A 14383-nucleotide genomic window follows, 5' to 3' on the forward strand; every position below is an offset into this window, starting at 1 on the left:
TCTTGCCCCCCCCCCCCCCGGGGTGTCCTGGACTTGCTTTGTAGAACAGGCTGGTCTTGAACTCACAGAGATCCGCTTGCCTCTGCCTCCTAGAGTGCTGGGATTAAAGGCATGTGCCACCATGCCTGGTCTTTTCTTTTCTTTTTGAGACAGGGCTTCTCTTGTAGTCCTGGCTGTCCTGGACTTGTTTAGTAGACCAGGCTATCCTTGAACTCACAGATAGAAAAACATCATCCAATCAGGTGCTGAAGACACTGAGCAGAAATCTACCTGGGCAGTCTCGCTGAGGCAGCTAAGTAGGGTCCCCAGTCAAAGAGCTCCAAGCAGAGCACAGCATTCTCTCTCCACAACAAGCCTGCTTCTTCTCTTCCCCACTGCAGGCACTTTTATACCTCACCTTCTAGCATTCCTAAGGCTGCAATGTTTATAGCACCCTTAACGGCTTGCTGTTTTCCTCTCTCCCTTTTACATAGTTAGGGTGCCAGCCTGCCCCAGGACAGGGGCTTTGGGGTATTTTGTTGTTATTGTTGTTGCTATTTGTTTTATGGGTTGTTGTTTTGTTTTGTGTGAGACAGGGTCTCTCAGTGTGCCTCTGGTTGTCCCAGAACTCACTCTGTAGACCAGGCTGGCCTCAAATTCAGAGATCCACCTGCCTCTGCTTCCCAAGGACAGGGGATTTTGGAAGATGCATGACATAACCATGCTTGGATCTGCACTGGGGGAGGGGGTGACTCCACTGGCAGAACCAGCTTCTCAGTGAGCTCAAACAGCATATGACAGTTTATGAACATGAGGTTTCAACTTGGACCAGAAAAAAGACTAAAGACAACTGGCAGCCTTGAGGAAACACCACAGGGATGAGATTAATGAACACAGTTGTCTTTAGTCTTCTCTCTGGTCCCAGCTGAAACCTCATGTTTGTATAACTGCCACTCCCAGACACCAACCCACATCCTCAAACTAACATTTTCTCACCTATCCAACTGTACCTCAGTCCTATGATCTGACACTGTTATTTTCTTTTAACCTTTCTCCTCACAGGCTTCCATAGCTTGTGGGTTTTCTGAGCTCCCCTCTTTGCTTCTTTACAGGCTCTTTTATAAGAATTATTTTTGTAAGTACGGGGCTGGAGAGTGTCAGCAGTTAAGAGTACTTGTTCTTTTGGAGGACCCAGGCCTGATTCCCAGCACCCACATGGTAGTTCACAACCATCTGTAACACCAGTCCCAAGGGATGTGATGCCCTTTTTTATTCTAACCAAGTAACTTGCATTCATTTGGAAACGAACCCTACACTTCCTTTTCCCTTCTAAACTCTTCTGTTTAAATTATTATGTATTTGGAGGCTAGAATATGTGCTTGTGAGTGCAGGAGCCACGGAGGCCAGAGGTATCATATCCACAGGCATTTGTGAGCCCCCTGATGTGGATGCTGGGACAGAACCTGGGTCCTCTGGAAGAGCAGTAAGTGCTCTTAACCACTGTGCCATCTCTGAAGCTCTAAACTCTTCCTGGATGTGAAAAAACTCAATACAGAGAGAAGACCAAGCAACAGACACTATAGAATAATAGATTCCTATACCGAGTGTGGTGGCACATGCCTTTAGTCCCAGCACTCAGGAGGCAAAGGCAGGCGGATCTCTGTGAGCTCAAGGCCAGCCTGGTCTACAAAGAGAGTTCCAGGATAGCCAGGGCTGTTACACAGAGCAACCCTGTCTCAAAAACCCAAAATAATAATAATAATAATTAATAATAATAATAATAATAATAATAATAATAATAATAATAATAATTCATCTTCAGTAACATTGACAGGGACACGCCAAAAGCCAAAGAAAAAAAATGAGAGTAAGCCTTTACAAATACACTTACAATGTTAGACATGTCCATGATTAAAAGTAGACGATAATTAATATTTCCTAGATAACCTTGAATAACTAATTACATAAAATAAAACTTACTTTCCAGGCTAAACTGCAAAGACTCTTCACTGGCCTCTGTCTCGGGACTAACCAGTTTCATTTTCAGAGACAGTTTTCCGTCTGTTTCTGGGGCAGACTCAGAATCCCCTTTTTCATTCCCAAGTAAAGGCTCATTGATCTCCACCATGCTTTCAGACATGACATCACTGGTTGCTATGGTGCTTTCTGGATAGTCACTGATCCCTGAACAGGAGGAAGAAAGAAAGAACACTAAAATACAAACATGAAAAACAGCAATCCAAAATGATCAGTTTGCCTGTTTGGCTCCACCACTCTGCAGGGTTAAAGAGGGTCCCTAGGATAGATCCTGTTACAGGCATCGACAACTACCAACTAGTATTGACACCTGGTCTTAAGAGGATTCAGTTCCACTTCTGCATCTGGACAAAGGATGCTGCATGAGCCCTCCGCCAACCCACATCTGCCAGCATCAGGCATAGGTAGCAGGAGACTCCAGGCGGCATGACTGTTGCCTCCCAGCACTGACTAGAGAAAACAAATAGGTTAATGTAGACATCTACCTGCTGCTCCACGGACGGAGGAGCTAAGTTTGCTTGCCCTATCAAGCACAGACTGGTCATCCAGCGCACTGAGCACAGCAATTCTCCATACTTCTTGTCTCTTTCTTTCTTGCAAAACAGTTCCATATCCAGCCTAGTGGTCCAGTCCTGCCACGCTCCAGTGGTATGACAGAAGCTTTACGTGCTTCCTTCCTTCCCTCAACCCTCTCACCACCTCTCATCTCCTGCTAGGAAAATCAAACCCTGCTCCTCCAAACCAAACTCCAGCCTTCTTAGTCCAACTCCTCAGACCTAAAAGTATCACTTGCATAAAGAATGGTATCTTAGATGGTCTTTAAATAGCTTTTGCTTTAATGCCTTAAATATATTTTTTTAATCACTCACCAATAGGAGTACTATGTCTCTTGGGCTCCAATTTTAGGTGCCCAATAAGAGGTGGGGTTGCGCCAGTCAATGGTGGGATAGTATCACCTTCTTTAGGCAAAGTGAAATGAAATGGGGTTTCTGAAATAAACAAACGAACGAAAATGAAAACACAATAATGGGGAAAAAACACACACAGAAGTATACATATACAAAAATGTAACTACCAAAAAAAAAAAAAAAAAAAATCGGTTGCTCCTTTCCCCAATGCTTACTCCCATGAGCTTCACCAGACATCCAAACTCTACAGCCACCAACAGCAGCAGTGATACAAAGGCCGCCACCAGAGGACAGGCAGAAAAAGAAACAGGCCTGAGCAACACTGGGTCATCATCTGCTTCCAAAACACTGCATCGAGACATGCACCCCTGTGAGTCTAGAAGGTAAACTGTGCTCAGTGTTACCTAGGCAGTTCCTTTCTCAGCTTTGCACTTCTCAAGCCTTCCAGAGCAAAGCCTGATGTACGGTCTGTTCTGAAAGGTGATAAAGGATCTCATGGGCCAAAAAGGACTTCAGATTAGTTTAGCAACCAAATCTGAGGCTTTCCTTCAACTGTACCGAACAGTGGTCATTCTAGACACTCAACAGAATGACAATACTCAAAACTCAATCTCTACACCCTAGCAAGTCCCATAAGAAGCATGCCCAATGTACACATTTAGTTGGTTGCTAGAAAATTATTACAAACATTAAAAATTTTTTGAAAACATGAAAGAACTTTTTAGCTGGGTGTGATAGCACACACCTTTCCTCCCAGGACTCAAAGGGCAGAGGCAGACAGACAGATGAACGCACAAATAGAACATGTAAGCATCTTATTAGAGCAAACTGTTTTTTGGTGCAAGATACCTTTGTACAATACTAGGTAAAACTTATTAAAAAATAGTGTGAGACCATCTAAAATCATCACTATAACTAATGGAGACTTGAACCATTTTCAGGCCCCGGGGGCAGCACTGCCATGCCCCCACCCAGCCTTCAACGCCTCAGTCCTGAACTATAGCCTATCAGCCACTTCTTCAGGCTCTCTCTCCATGCACCAATCCTCTGGCAGTGTAACCAGAGATAAGGTGAGTAACATGGCCCTGAACAAGCTGGCTTCTGGTCAAAATCATTCAAGGTTTTCTTTTTTCTTTTTTTTTTTTTCTTATTTATTTACTTATTGTTTTGTTTCAAGACAGGGTTTCTCTGTGTAGCCTTGGCTGTCTTGAACGCGCTTTGTAGACCAGGCTGGCCTCGAACTCACTGGTTATAGAGATGTGGCACCCACCCAGGCCGTTGAGGTTCTCAACACAAGGAACAGTTCTAATTCCTTGGGCTAGAGGGATGGCTGGACAGTGAGGAGCACATTGCAGAGGACCCAGATGTGGTCCCAGAACCAACATGGCGGCTCACAACCATCCATAACTCCAAAGGATCTGATGCCCTCTTGACTTCTGTGGGCACCAGGCACACACATGTGCACAAACATTCATACACATAAAATAAAATCTTAAAAAATGTGGCTAACTGGTAGCAGACTCTGTTTCCAGTCCTTCTTAGTTATTCATGGTCAGTGTTCTCCAAATGCTCTTCCATTCCTCAGTACTTATCCATCCATCTGAAAATCACCGTTAATACAGCTACATTATCACCAAACTCTGCTAAATACATTTGTTGTCATATTTTATCCTTTTAAGTTCACCAGAATTTTCCATATTTTAGTCCTCTCATTCTTTGGCCCATATTTAAATTATCAAATCTTTTGTTAGTAGATTATAATAGACTGCATGTCAGCATATCAATGGAGATACAATAGAGAGGCAAAAGAAAGCAACATCAGTTATCAAAACCTGAATCGGAATTTTGGTCTTAGCCTAACATGGTGGTGCGTGCCTTTAATCCCAGCACTCAGGGAGGCAGGGGCAGGTGGATCTCTATGAGTTCAAGGCCAGGCTGATCTAGAAAGTAAATCCAGGACAGCCAGGGCTACAGAGAAACCCTATCTCAAAAACAAACAAACAAACAAAATTGGTCTTATTACTAAGAAATTCTCAGGACTCATTACTTCAAACCAATACTTAGCACTCTCTATGGTTAGGAGCAGGGATGAGATAGGGTCTCACAACGTAGCCCAAATTGGCCTATAATTCAGTGTGTAAATCAGGATGACCTTCAACATGCACTGACCCTCCTGTTTCTGCCACCCAAGTGCTAGGTATAGGCATGAGCCACGACATCCTCCTCTAAAAACGTTTCCAATTGGTATTGAAGTTTATTTTTCTTTTTTTTTTTCTTGAGAATTTCATAAATGATAGAAACAGAGATGGTTTATTAAAGAAGAGTAAAGCACTCCCAACAATGGAAGAGGGCTAGTGAGTCAAGACGGGTCTGAACTCAGAAGCCCTGGTCTGAAAGACTCAATACAAGGAAGGTCTCTCCTAGCTGCACTGTGCTGTGAAGCAGCTACTGTCTTCATGCACTTAAAAGGACTCACATCTACAATTGGCAAAAATCCATCTAACTAAAAAGGTAAGGTGGAGCCAAGCACAGTGGCACTCGGGGAGGTAGAAGCAAATGGATCTCTGTGAGTTCAAGGCTAGCCTGGTCTACAGAGCAAGTTCAGGACAGCCAGGGTGGGGTATAGCAGGGCATGCTGTTAGCCCAGCACTCAGGAGGCTTAGGCATGCAGATTGTCCTAAGTTTGAGACTACTCTGGGCTACAGAGTAAATACCGGGCTGGCCAGAGCTAAATGGTAAGACTTTGTCTCTAAAAGGAAAAAGCAGAAGGCAAATGACAGAATTTCTATACTGTGATGCTGTGCGTGAATCATCTGGGTTGGCTCATGCCAGCCTGGGTGACATCCCATCACACAAACCAACAAAGGTGACAGCCACAGCTCAAAAGAGATCAGTGTCTGGTCATCAGTAACCTGTCAAAGTAACAGTGGTGGCCTCAATGAAGTCAGGCTTTTCATATCATCAGCTGCAGGAACCTGCTGTTAGCTGGGCTGGAGCTTTCTAGTCCTGCCTTGTTAGAGACATCCTCCACAAGCAGGGGTGTGAAGGGAGAGGCTACCGAACTGCTAGCAGTGACGCCGGCCATCAGTAGAGGTATTCAGATAGGTTGCTTCGCCCTCTCCCTCTCTCCCATTCTACTCCCTCTTTTCAGTACCAACCTCATTTTCCTTAAACAACTTAAATATACTTCAACATGATGTATTTTTAAAAATCAATAAAACTATTAGTGCTGGGATGTAGCTCAGCAGGTCGAGTGCTTGCTTAGCATATACAAAGGCCTGCCCCAACCCCCACTACCACATGAACTGTTCTTGATGCACACAGCAGTATCAGCACTTGGCATAGATGGTTGTGAGTCACCATGTGGTTGCTGGGAATTGAACTCAGGACCTCTTGAAGAGCAGGCAGTGCTCTTAAGCACTGAGCCATCTCTCCAGCCCTTGGAAGTGAAAACAGGAGGGTCAAAAGTCCTGTGTCAGCCTCAGCTGCATAGAGCTCAAGGCCAGCCTGGCTATTAAGAGACCCTGTTTTTGTTTTTAAAAAACAATAAAAAGTCTTCAAGACAGGAGGACAGATTTGTAACTGAAGCTGAGAGCAGAACTGCTCTGGGGGTTACAGAGAGAACCTGTCCCATGAGGGATGGAGGGATGGAGGGAGGGAGGGAAGGGTGGGTGAAGGGAGAAAGAAAGGAAGGGAAAGAGAGAGAGGAAGGAAGGTAGGAAAAGGAAACAAAAAAAAAAAAAGAGAGAAAAAATATTTAAATGAAAAAAAAAAGTACTAATTTTGTTAAGAAATCTAATGAACTGATTTTTGAGGCTAGCCTGGACTACATATGAATTCCAGGACACCCTGACTACATAGTGAGACCCTGTCTCAAAAAGAAAACAAAAACCTGGACTCAATTATTTGTTTCTTTCACTGTATGTCTTAGATACACTGGTCAGGTACTCTAACGCTAAGCTCCCTCCCCAGTCCCAACTCACCTATTTTATACCTTTTATTCTGTTTGTTTGCTTGTTTATTTATTTTTGACATAGCCCAAAATGGCTCACTTGCTTGCTTGCTTTATTAAAATTTTGATATTATATTTTATTTTGTGTGCATAATTAGGGGGTGCCTCGAGTATGCCATGGCACACATGTAGAAGACAGAGAACAACTTACAGGAAGTTGGTTCTCTCCTTTTACCATGAGGGTCCCTGGCATGGGACTCAGATCACTGGGCTTGGATGTAGGCACCTTCACTCAGTGAACCATCAGAGCATTATTTATTTAGTTTTTTGAGACAGTCTCATAAGGCTCAGGCTGACCTCCAATTGCCTCAGTAGCCGAGGATGCCCTTGGCCTTCTGATCTTCATCTCCATCTCCTAGCTGCTGGGATTACAGGTGTAGTCACCACACCAGATTTACTCAGTGCTAGAAGCAGAACTAAAGGCTTCATACTGTTGGGCAGGCACTACCAAATGAGCTGCATTCCTAGCCCTCATTCTGTCTTTTTAAGCTGAAGAATCATTAACTTTCCACATTCCTCTTTCTTAAATCTCCTTAGTTTTAGTAACTAAACAACTGTATTTTGTGTTACTATTTGTTTTTGCAATGATGGAACCAAATGCAGGGCATTAGGAAAGCATAACAAGTTTCCCTACCAATGAGCTACACCTCCAACCCATGAACTATATTTTAAACATATAATTGTTTTCTGTTTCTTCTGTAGCACTCTTCTTTAGACTAATTCTCTAACTCAGAAATTATTATTCAACATGTCCTATTTTCTAAATAAAACTTTTACTTTCTTTTTTAAAATAGTTATTTTTAACTCTTGTCCCCAGGCTTGGGTGTAGCCTCCAGCTGCTCTCTTAGGACTGTGGGGTTACTGTTTCTTTTGAGCTGGACACTGGGCTTCCTAGTCCTAGAGGCTTTTTTCATAGACAGTCTATGGCATAACCTAAATCAGGCCTATCCTTAACTAAAATACCTATTTTGTTTGTTTGTTTGTTTGTCTTTATTTTATGTGTTTGTGTATTATGCCTCAGGTCTGTGTACCATGTGCAGAGTCTGGTGCCTGCAGAGGTCAGAAGACGCTATCACATCCCTGGAGCTGGGTTTCAGAGGACAGGAAGTTGCCCAAATTGGGTTCTAGGAATCAAACTGTGGTCCTCTGGCAGAGCAGCAAGCATTCTCAACCACTGAACCATCTCTCCAGCCCCAACTTCTAATTCCTTTTTGTTGTTGTTGAGACAGGGTTTTTCAGGCTGGAGAGATGGCTCAGAGGTTAAGGGCACCGACTGCTCCTCCAGAGGTCCTGAGTTCAATTCCCGGCAACCACATGGTGGCTCACAATCATCTATAATGTGATCCGATGCCCATGTCTGGCCTGCAGGTATACATGCAGGCAGAGCACTGTATACATAATAATAAATTAATTAATTAATTTAAAAAAGAAAAAAAGAAAAAGAGACAGGTTTTTTCTGTGTAGCCTGGGCTGTCCTGGAACTCTCTCTGTAAACCAGGCTGGCCTTGAACTTACAGAGATCCTTCTGCCTCTGCCTTCTAAGTGCTGGGGTTAAGGGCTTGTACCACCAGGCCCAGCTAGAGAATCGCTTCTTAAGAAGAAAAGGAAGGAATACATTTTCATGAGGCCTCCCAGATGCACAGAACAGTTACTGTACTTCTCAACAAAATAGAAGCTGGGGAGGGAGGAAGAGAGGGAGGGAGGGAGGGAGGGAAAGTAAAGAGAAGGGACAGATGTGAAGAGAAGGAGAAGGGAGGGGGAAAAGGAAGTCAAAGGAAGGAAGTAAAGGAAAGGAGAAAAGGAAAGAGGAGAGGGAGGGAGAAGAGGAGGTGGAGGAAGGAAGAGGAGAAAAGAGGGAAGGAGGGGAAGGGAAAGGGAATGGGAGCAGCTAGGGAGTGGAAGGAAAAAGGGCAGAGGTGAAGGGGGAGAAAAGAAGGGAAATAAAGTGATTTTCCAACATTTTCAATAGTCCAGATTAATATTAGTAAAATAAATTTTAACAAGGCAGTATCTATAACAAAAAACAACTCATTCTGGCAACAACAGCATAAGCCATTGTAGTAGTCATGAAGAATACCTAACAACTCATATCTCAGTGTTTTAAGAATATTCTTTTGTGCACAACTATGAAAAAATAAAATAAAAGGTATTTTTGCCAGGCATGGTGGCACACAGCTGCACCTGATACATGGAGACGGGAAAACATGGTACTATACATTTTGTCAAGAGGCCATGAACTAGGGAGATCAAAGGCTACAGTTGGAAACCTACTGCTGTTATGGTAGATAGCCAAGTTGTCAATCTGCCTTTAAAACAGTTATGTTTTTATGTGTGTGTGTGTAGACACACACACACACACACACACACACACACACACACACACACGTTTGTTTATATTGTTGTTTTGCTTTTTGTTTTTTTTGAGACAGGGTTTCTCTATGTAGCCCTGGCTCTGTGGACTTGCTCTATAGACCAGGCTGACTACAAACTCACAGTGATCCACCTGCCTCTGCATGCCCAGGGGCTGGGATTAAAGGCGTGCCCACCACCGCCCAGCCTTCATACTTATGTTTATGTTTATGTTGCTCTCAACTTTGATCAGACAAGGGGAAGCTTCTGTTTGCAGTGGGCAGCAGTTACTGTCTGGTCTAGCTACAGGGAGAAGTGACCACGAGTGCTCAGCTGCTATGAATCATCTCCATTGAGGCTCAGAGGGCAGAAGAACAGGCAGAAAGAATACGTTTAAAACATTGTTTTAAAATAAAGTTGTTAAATATCAGGAAAAAAAGAAAATATGAGGCCAGTATGAAATGAAACCTTGAACCAAAACAAAAAAAAAACCCAAGATAGATAAATAGATAGATAGATAGATAGATAGATAGATAGATAGATAGATAAAAAGATCACTGAACTTGTTAAACTATAAAAATGTGAGGGCTGGAGGTATAACTCACTGGTGGCACTTGCCTACCTCACATGAGGTTAACCATGGGGTGGGGGGCCTCAAAGGGTAGGACCTAAGTAATTAGAAAAAAAATAATAAACTGGTACCATTCCTAATTACACATATTGGCTACTCTTGAATTATGGTGCTGATAAATCTCAAAGGATCTCTAATCACACAAATAATTATAACAATGAAAGAAAACTAGAACCCCTCATCTCAAAATGTCCCAAATAATATTCCCTCAAGCTAGAGCTGAATCCTGAAACAGTGTGAGAGCTCTCCCGCCTTCCTTTCCCAGTGGGAACCTGGCTGGACAGCTCACAATGAATCTGCCATTACTCACCACTAGAAGTCTCACAGAAGCTCTGGGAGGCCTGGACAGGGGCCTTCTCAGGCTGCGGACACGCTCCCTCTGATCCCAGCTGCTTGGCATCAGCCACTTCTGCATCTACGGTCACTGGGCTCTCTTTCTCTTGAAGCTGGGGCTGCTGTGTCTCCTGGTCAGGTCTGGGGGGTTCCTCTCTCACTGAAGGCAGAGGAGGCTGTGAAGAGTCTTCCTCTGCAGAGTCCTTTTCTGTGGTCCCTGCTTTGACATTGCCATCACGCTCCGCACTCTTTTCCTCCAGAGTGTTTAGTGGATTCTCCACACGCGGTCCTGCCTCTGGAGCTGCGTCCTCCCAGGGCTGGGAGTCTGAGCACTTCTCCACTCCCTCCATAGGCTCACAGGGGCTGTCAGCTCTAGGTGAGGGCTCCTTCACATCAACAATGACAATGCTGGAGTCATCGGAAGTAGCTTCTTCCCAAGTTTCTGGATTCTTATGTTCCATTTCCTGGTCCAGTACTGGCAGCTTTTCGGGAGAGTCAATACTAATCACACTGGCTTCAACTTCCATGGTTTCCGGGCATTCTTCCTTGGGGAGCTCCTTCTGAAGACACAACGCCTGAGACTGAGTTTCGGTCAGAGAAAGGTGCAGTGGGATACCGTCCATCGTTTCTTCCTTGGGCTCCTCTCTGTGACTTCCACATGAAACCTCAGGGACTTCTACCTCAGATTCCAAACACCCCTCTTCTGGATGGTGCTCTTTAACTTCCATAGCTTCCTCCTGGTCTATAACACTGGAAAGGGCCTCAGAGCGGGTATCTGGGGAAGGAAGGGCCTGACTCCCAGACTCACAAGTGAGGTCAATGCAAACATCAGCATGAGCAGCAGTTTCTTCTCTGCCTTTACAATCTGCAGCTAACACATGGATGTCCCCTCTGCTCTCACTGTCATCCCCTTTTGTTTTGTCATTCTGATCCATTTCCACCTGGTCATCTTGTGCTGGACCCATCAGGACATTATTATCGCTTTCAGCAGGGAGTTTAGAATTGGTGACTGGAGACAAGGGTTCGGTGTCATCAATCTGTGTGTTCGCTCCATCTTCCTCAGTCCCGGGAGAACCTAGGCTCTCCATCTTTGAGGATTGACTGTACTCACTTGTAGAAAGCATCAATTTGCAAGAATCCCCTGTCATGGAGAGCCCAAGGTCATCAGTGAAATTCTTTGGTTCATTCTCTGAAGTCTTAGAACACTCAACAGTCAAGGATGAGCTGTGCAAATCCCCACCTTTCTTCCCATCACTTGATCGTTCTTCCAGACTTGGTGATGGAATAAAAATGTCCTAAGGAAGAAAAAGAAGAGTCAAGCTATCCGCTGTCCACATCATGCTTCTTTTATAGCTCATCTTTGGATTCACCTACATTTCTAAATCAATTATTCAAAAATTACTCTACCTAGGGCTGTAATTCCAGAACTCCAAACCTTACAAACAGACTTCCAACCGCACAACTTACTCTGTTCAATGTTTTTCTTATAAAATCCCTAGCAAAGAATAAGCATAATCAAAACAAAGACCTAAAAGTACTAGCTTATTAAACACAAGAAATTCAAACTTAACTTCACCATCAAACAGCCAAAATCCTGTCATATATAAAAGAGTCCTGATACATGCTACAGAGCTATCTCTGATCTCACAGAGTATGATATTTACTCATGGTACGTACCACCATGTACATCCATAAAGCAGCTGTTAAAACCCAAGGATATAAGATCATTAGTCAGCAGAGCAATGCAATTAAAACCACAATAAGCCAGGCAGTGGTGGCGCACGCCTTAAATCCCAGTACTCAGGAGGCAGAGGCAGGCAGATCTCTGAGAGTTTGAGGACATCCTGGTCTACAGAGCTAGTTCCAAGACAGCCATTGCTTCACAAAGAGAAACTGAAAGCAAGCAAACAAACAACAGCAAATAAAATACCACTGTATTCCACAAAAATGGCTAAAGTGATAAAAACTCACAAAACCAAACATTCACAACTATGTGGAACAACTGTAATCCTCACACACTGCTGGAGAGAAAGTAAAACTGTACAGCCCTGGTACCTCAACACCTCCTAAAGTTAAACATGTGACTCCAAAATTCTCAGGGCAGCCTGATGCTATTTTGCTAGCTCAGCTGGTGAAGTGCTTGCCTAACATAAACAAAGCTGCCCCATGCCTTTAATCCCAGCACTCCAAAGACAGAGGCAGGAGAATCTCTGTGAGTTTTGAGGTCTACACAGAAAATTCCAGGACTATAGAGAGAGACCCTGCTCAACAAAAAGCAAATCAACAGAACAATTCAAAACCTACACAAAGCCCTGGGCACTTTGGAACAGCCAGTAATCCCAGAGCGTGGGAGGCAGAGGTAGGCAGACTATAGTGAGATCCAGGACAGCAAGGTTACACAGAGAACGCCTGTCTCAAAAAGCCATTTTTAAAAAGTAATTAGTTAATAGCATGTAGGAATTTGACACATAATGAAAAAAGGAGGGAACTTCCAAATTAAAATGGTAGATTCAACATCTGCTTTATTTCTGAAACCCTGCTAAGCAATGGTAAAGCATTTTTCTAGCTAATGTAAGTTTCAAAAATAAGAAGAGAACTACATAGATAAATAGCTCAATATATATAAACTTCAATACATATAAATGGATGTATATAACATATATTTGTGGCAATTCACTTGGCAGACCAGTGAAAAGTAATTATGAGGCCAAATAAAAGAAGCCCAAGAAGTTGCCAGAGCAATACCACCATACCACTCTCATGCCCCGCAAAAAAGACTTAGGACTTGGAAGCAACAACAGATAATTTTAAAAGTGATGGTGAGGTTGCTCCTAAAAACAGGAGGAGGCCTGCCCAGAAGTCTATTTAAGAAGCAGTTCAACTCCCATCCCCTCTTTCCCTGCCCCTCCTCTGCCCTGGAGAAAATAAAACACAAAGCCCAGGCCTGGAGGACAGGAAGCACAGTTATGAAGATGTACGTAGCACCATGCTGAAGATAAAGGGATTAAGGAAAATCTACATACTGTGTAGAGCCTACCCCTGTGCCTCATCACCTTCTCCTCAGACCTTCCTTTAAAAGACTTACGTACACTAACAAGCAGCCCTGTACCCAGCGGGCAGAAGACTAGACTTTCTAGGGACTCTGAACAAGGCAAGATGGTCAGGATCCTGACACTAGGGTACTTCTGACAAAACACCCAGCAGACCATATGCAGTGAACCCAGAACAAGTCCCTACCATCACCTTAGATAGAACTACTAAGCCAGAGTTCTGATATTTCATTCTTAAATTTCAGTAAATAAGGAAAAGCTCTCAGAGCTGGAGAGATGGCTCCATGGTTAAGAGCACTGTCTGCTCTTCCAGAGAACCTGGGTTCAATTCTTAGCACCCACATAGCAGCTCCCAACTGTCTATAACTCCAGTTTCAGGAGATTGGACACCCTCATACAGATTAACATGCAGTCAAAACAGCAATATGCATAAAATAATTTTTTAATGTAAAAAATAAAGAAAGCAAGGCCCAGCAAGACGTCTCAGTAGGTGTGGTGGTCTGAATCAGATGACCCCATAGATTTTATATTTGAATGCTTAGTTACCAGAGAGTGGCACTATTTTAAAGGATTAGAAGGACAAGAAGGCATGGCCTTAAAGGAAGTATGTCACTGGAGGTGGAATTTGAGGTTTCAAAAGCCACACCAAGCCCAATGTCTTTCTTCCTGCAGATCAGAATGCAGCTCTCAGCTACTGTTCCAGCACCTGCCTGCACGCTGCCATGTTCCCCACCATGATGATAATGGACTAAACCTCTGAACTGTGAGCAAACCTCCAATTAAATGTTTTCTCTTATAGTAGCTGCAATGCTCATAGTGTCCCTTCACAGCAGTAGAACACTGACTGATACAGAAAGCACTAGATTGGCCACTCGTGGTGGCACACACCTGTGATCCCAGCACTTGGGGAGGCAGAGGCAGGCAGCTCTCTGTGAGTTCAAGGCCAGCCTGATCTACAAAGCAAGTCCAGGACAGCCAGGGCTACACAGAGAAGCCCTTTTTCTTGGGAAAAAGAAAAAAAGAAAAGAAAAGAAGAAGGAGGCACTAGCTTGTCAAGTCTGAAGACTGAGTTTGGGTCCCAGAC

General features: G+C 43.7%; 1 protein-coding gene across 1 annotated transcript in view; it reads right to left on the reverse strand.

The window, feature by feature from the left end:
- Tp53bp1 (tumor protein p53 binding protein 1) overlaps nt 1–14383 on the reverse strand; it is a 70390-nt gene that overhangs the window by 26747 nt on the left and 29260 nt on the right. The window contains exons 12-14 of the mRNA XM_051144488.1: nt 10227–11544; nt 2886–3005; nt 1960–2163 (exon numbers count right to left, since the gene is read on the reverse strand). Coding sequence (XP_051000445.1) covers nt 1960–2163; nt 2886–3005; nt 10227–11544 — 1642 coding nt within the window. The remainder of the gene's footprint in view (nt 1–1959; nt 2164–2885; nt 3006–10226; nt 11545–14383) is intronic.

Source organism: Acomys russatus, chromosome 4 (genome assembly GCF_903995435.1).
Source record: "Acomys russatus chromosome 4, mAcoRus1.1, whole genome shotgun sequence".
Classification (NCBI taxonomy): Eukaryota; Metazoa; Chordata; class Mammalia; order Rodentia; family Muridae; genus Acomys; species Acomys russatus.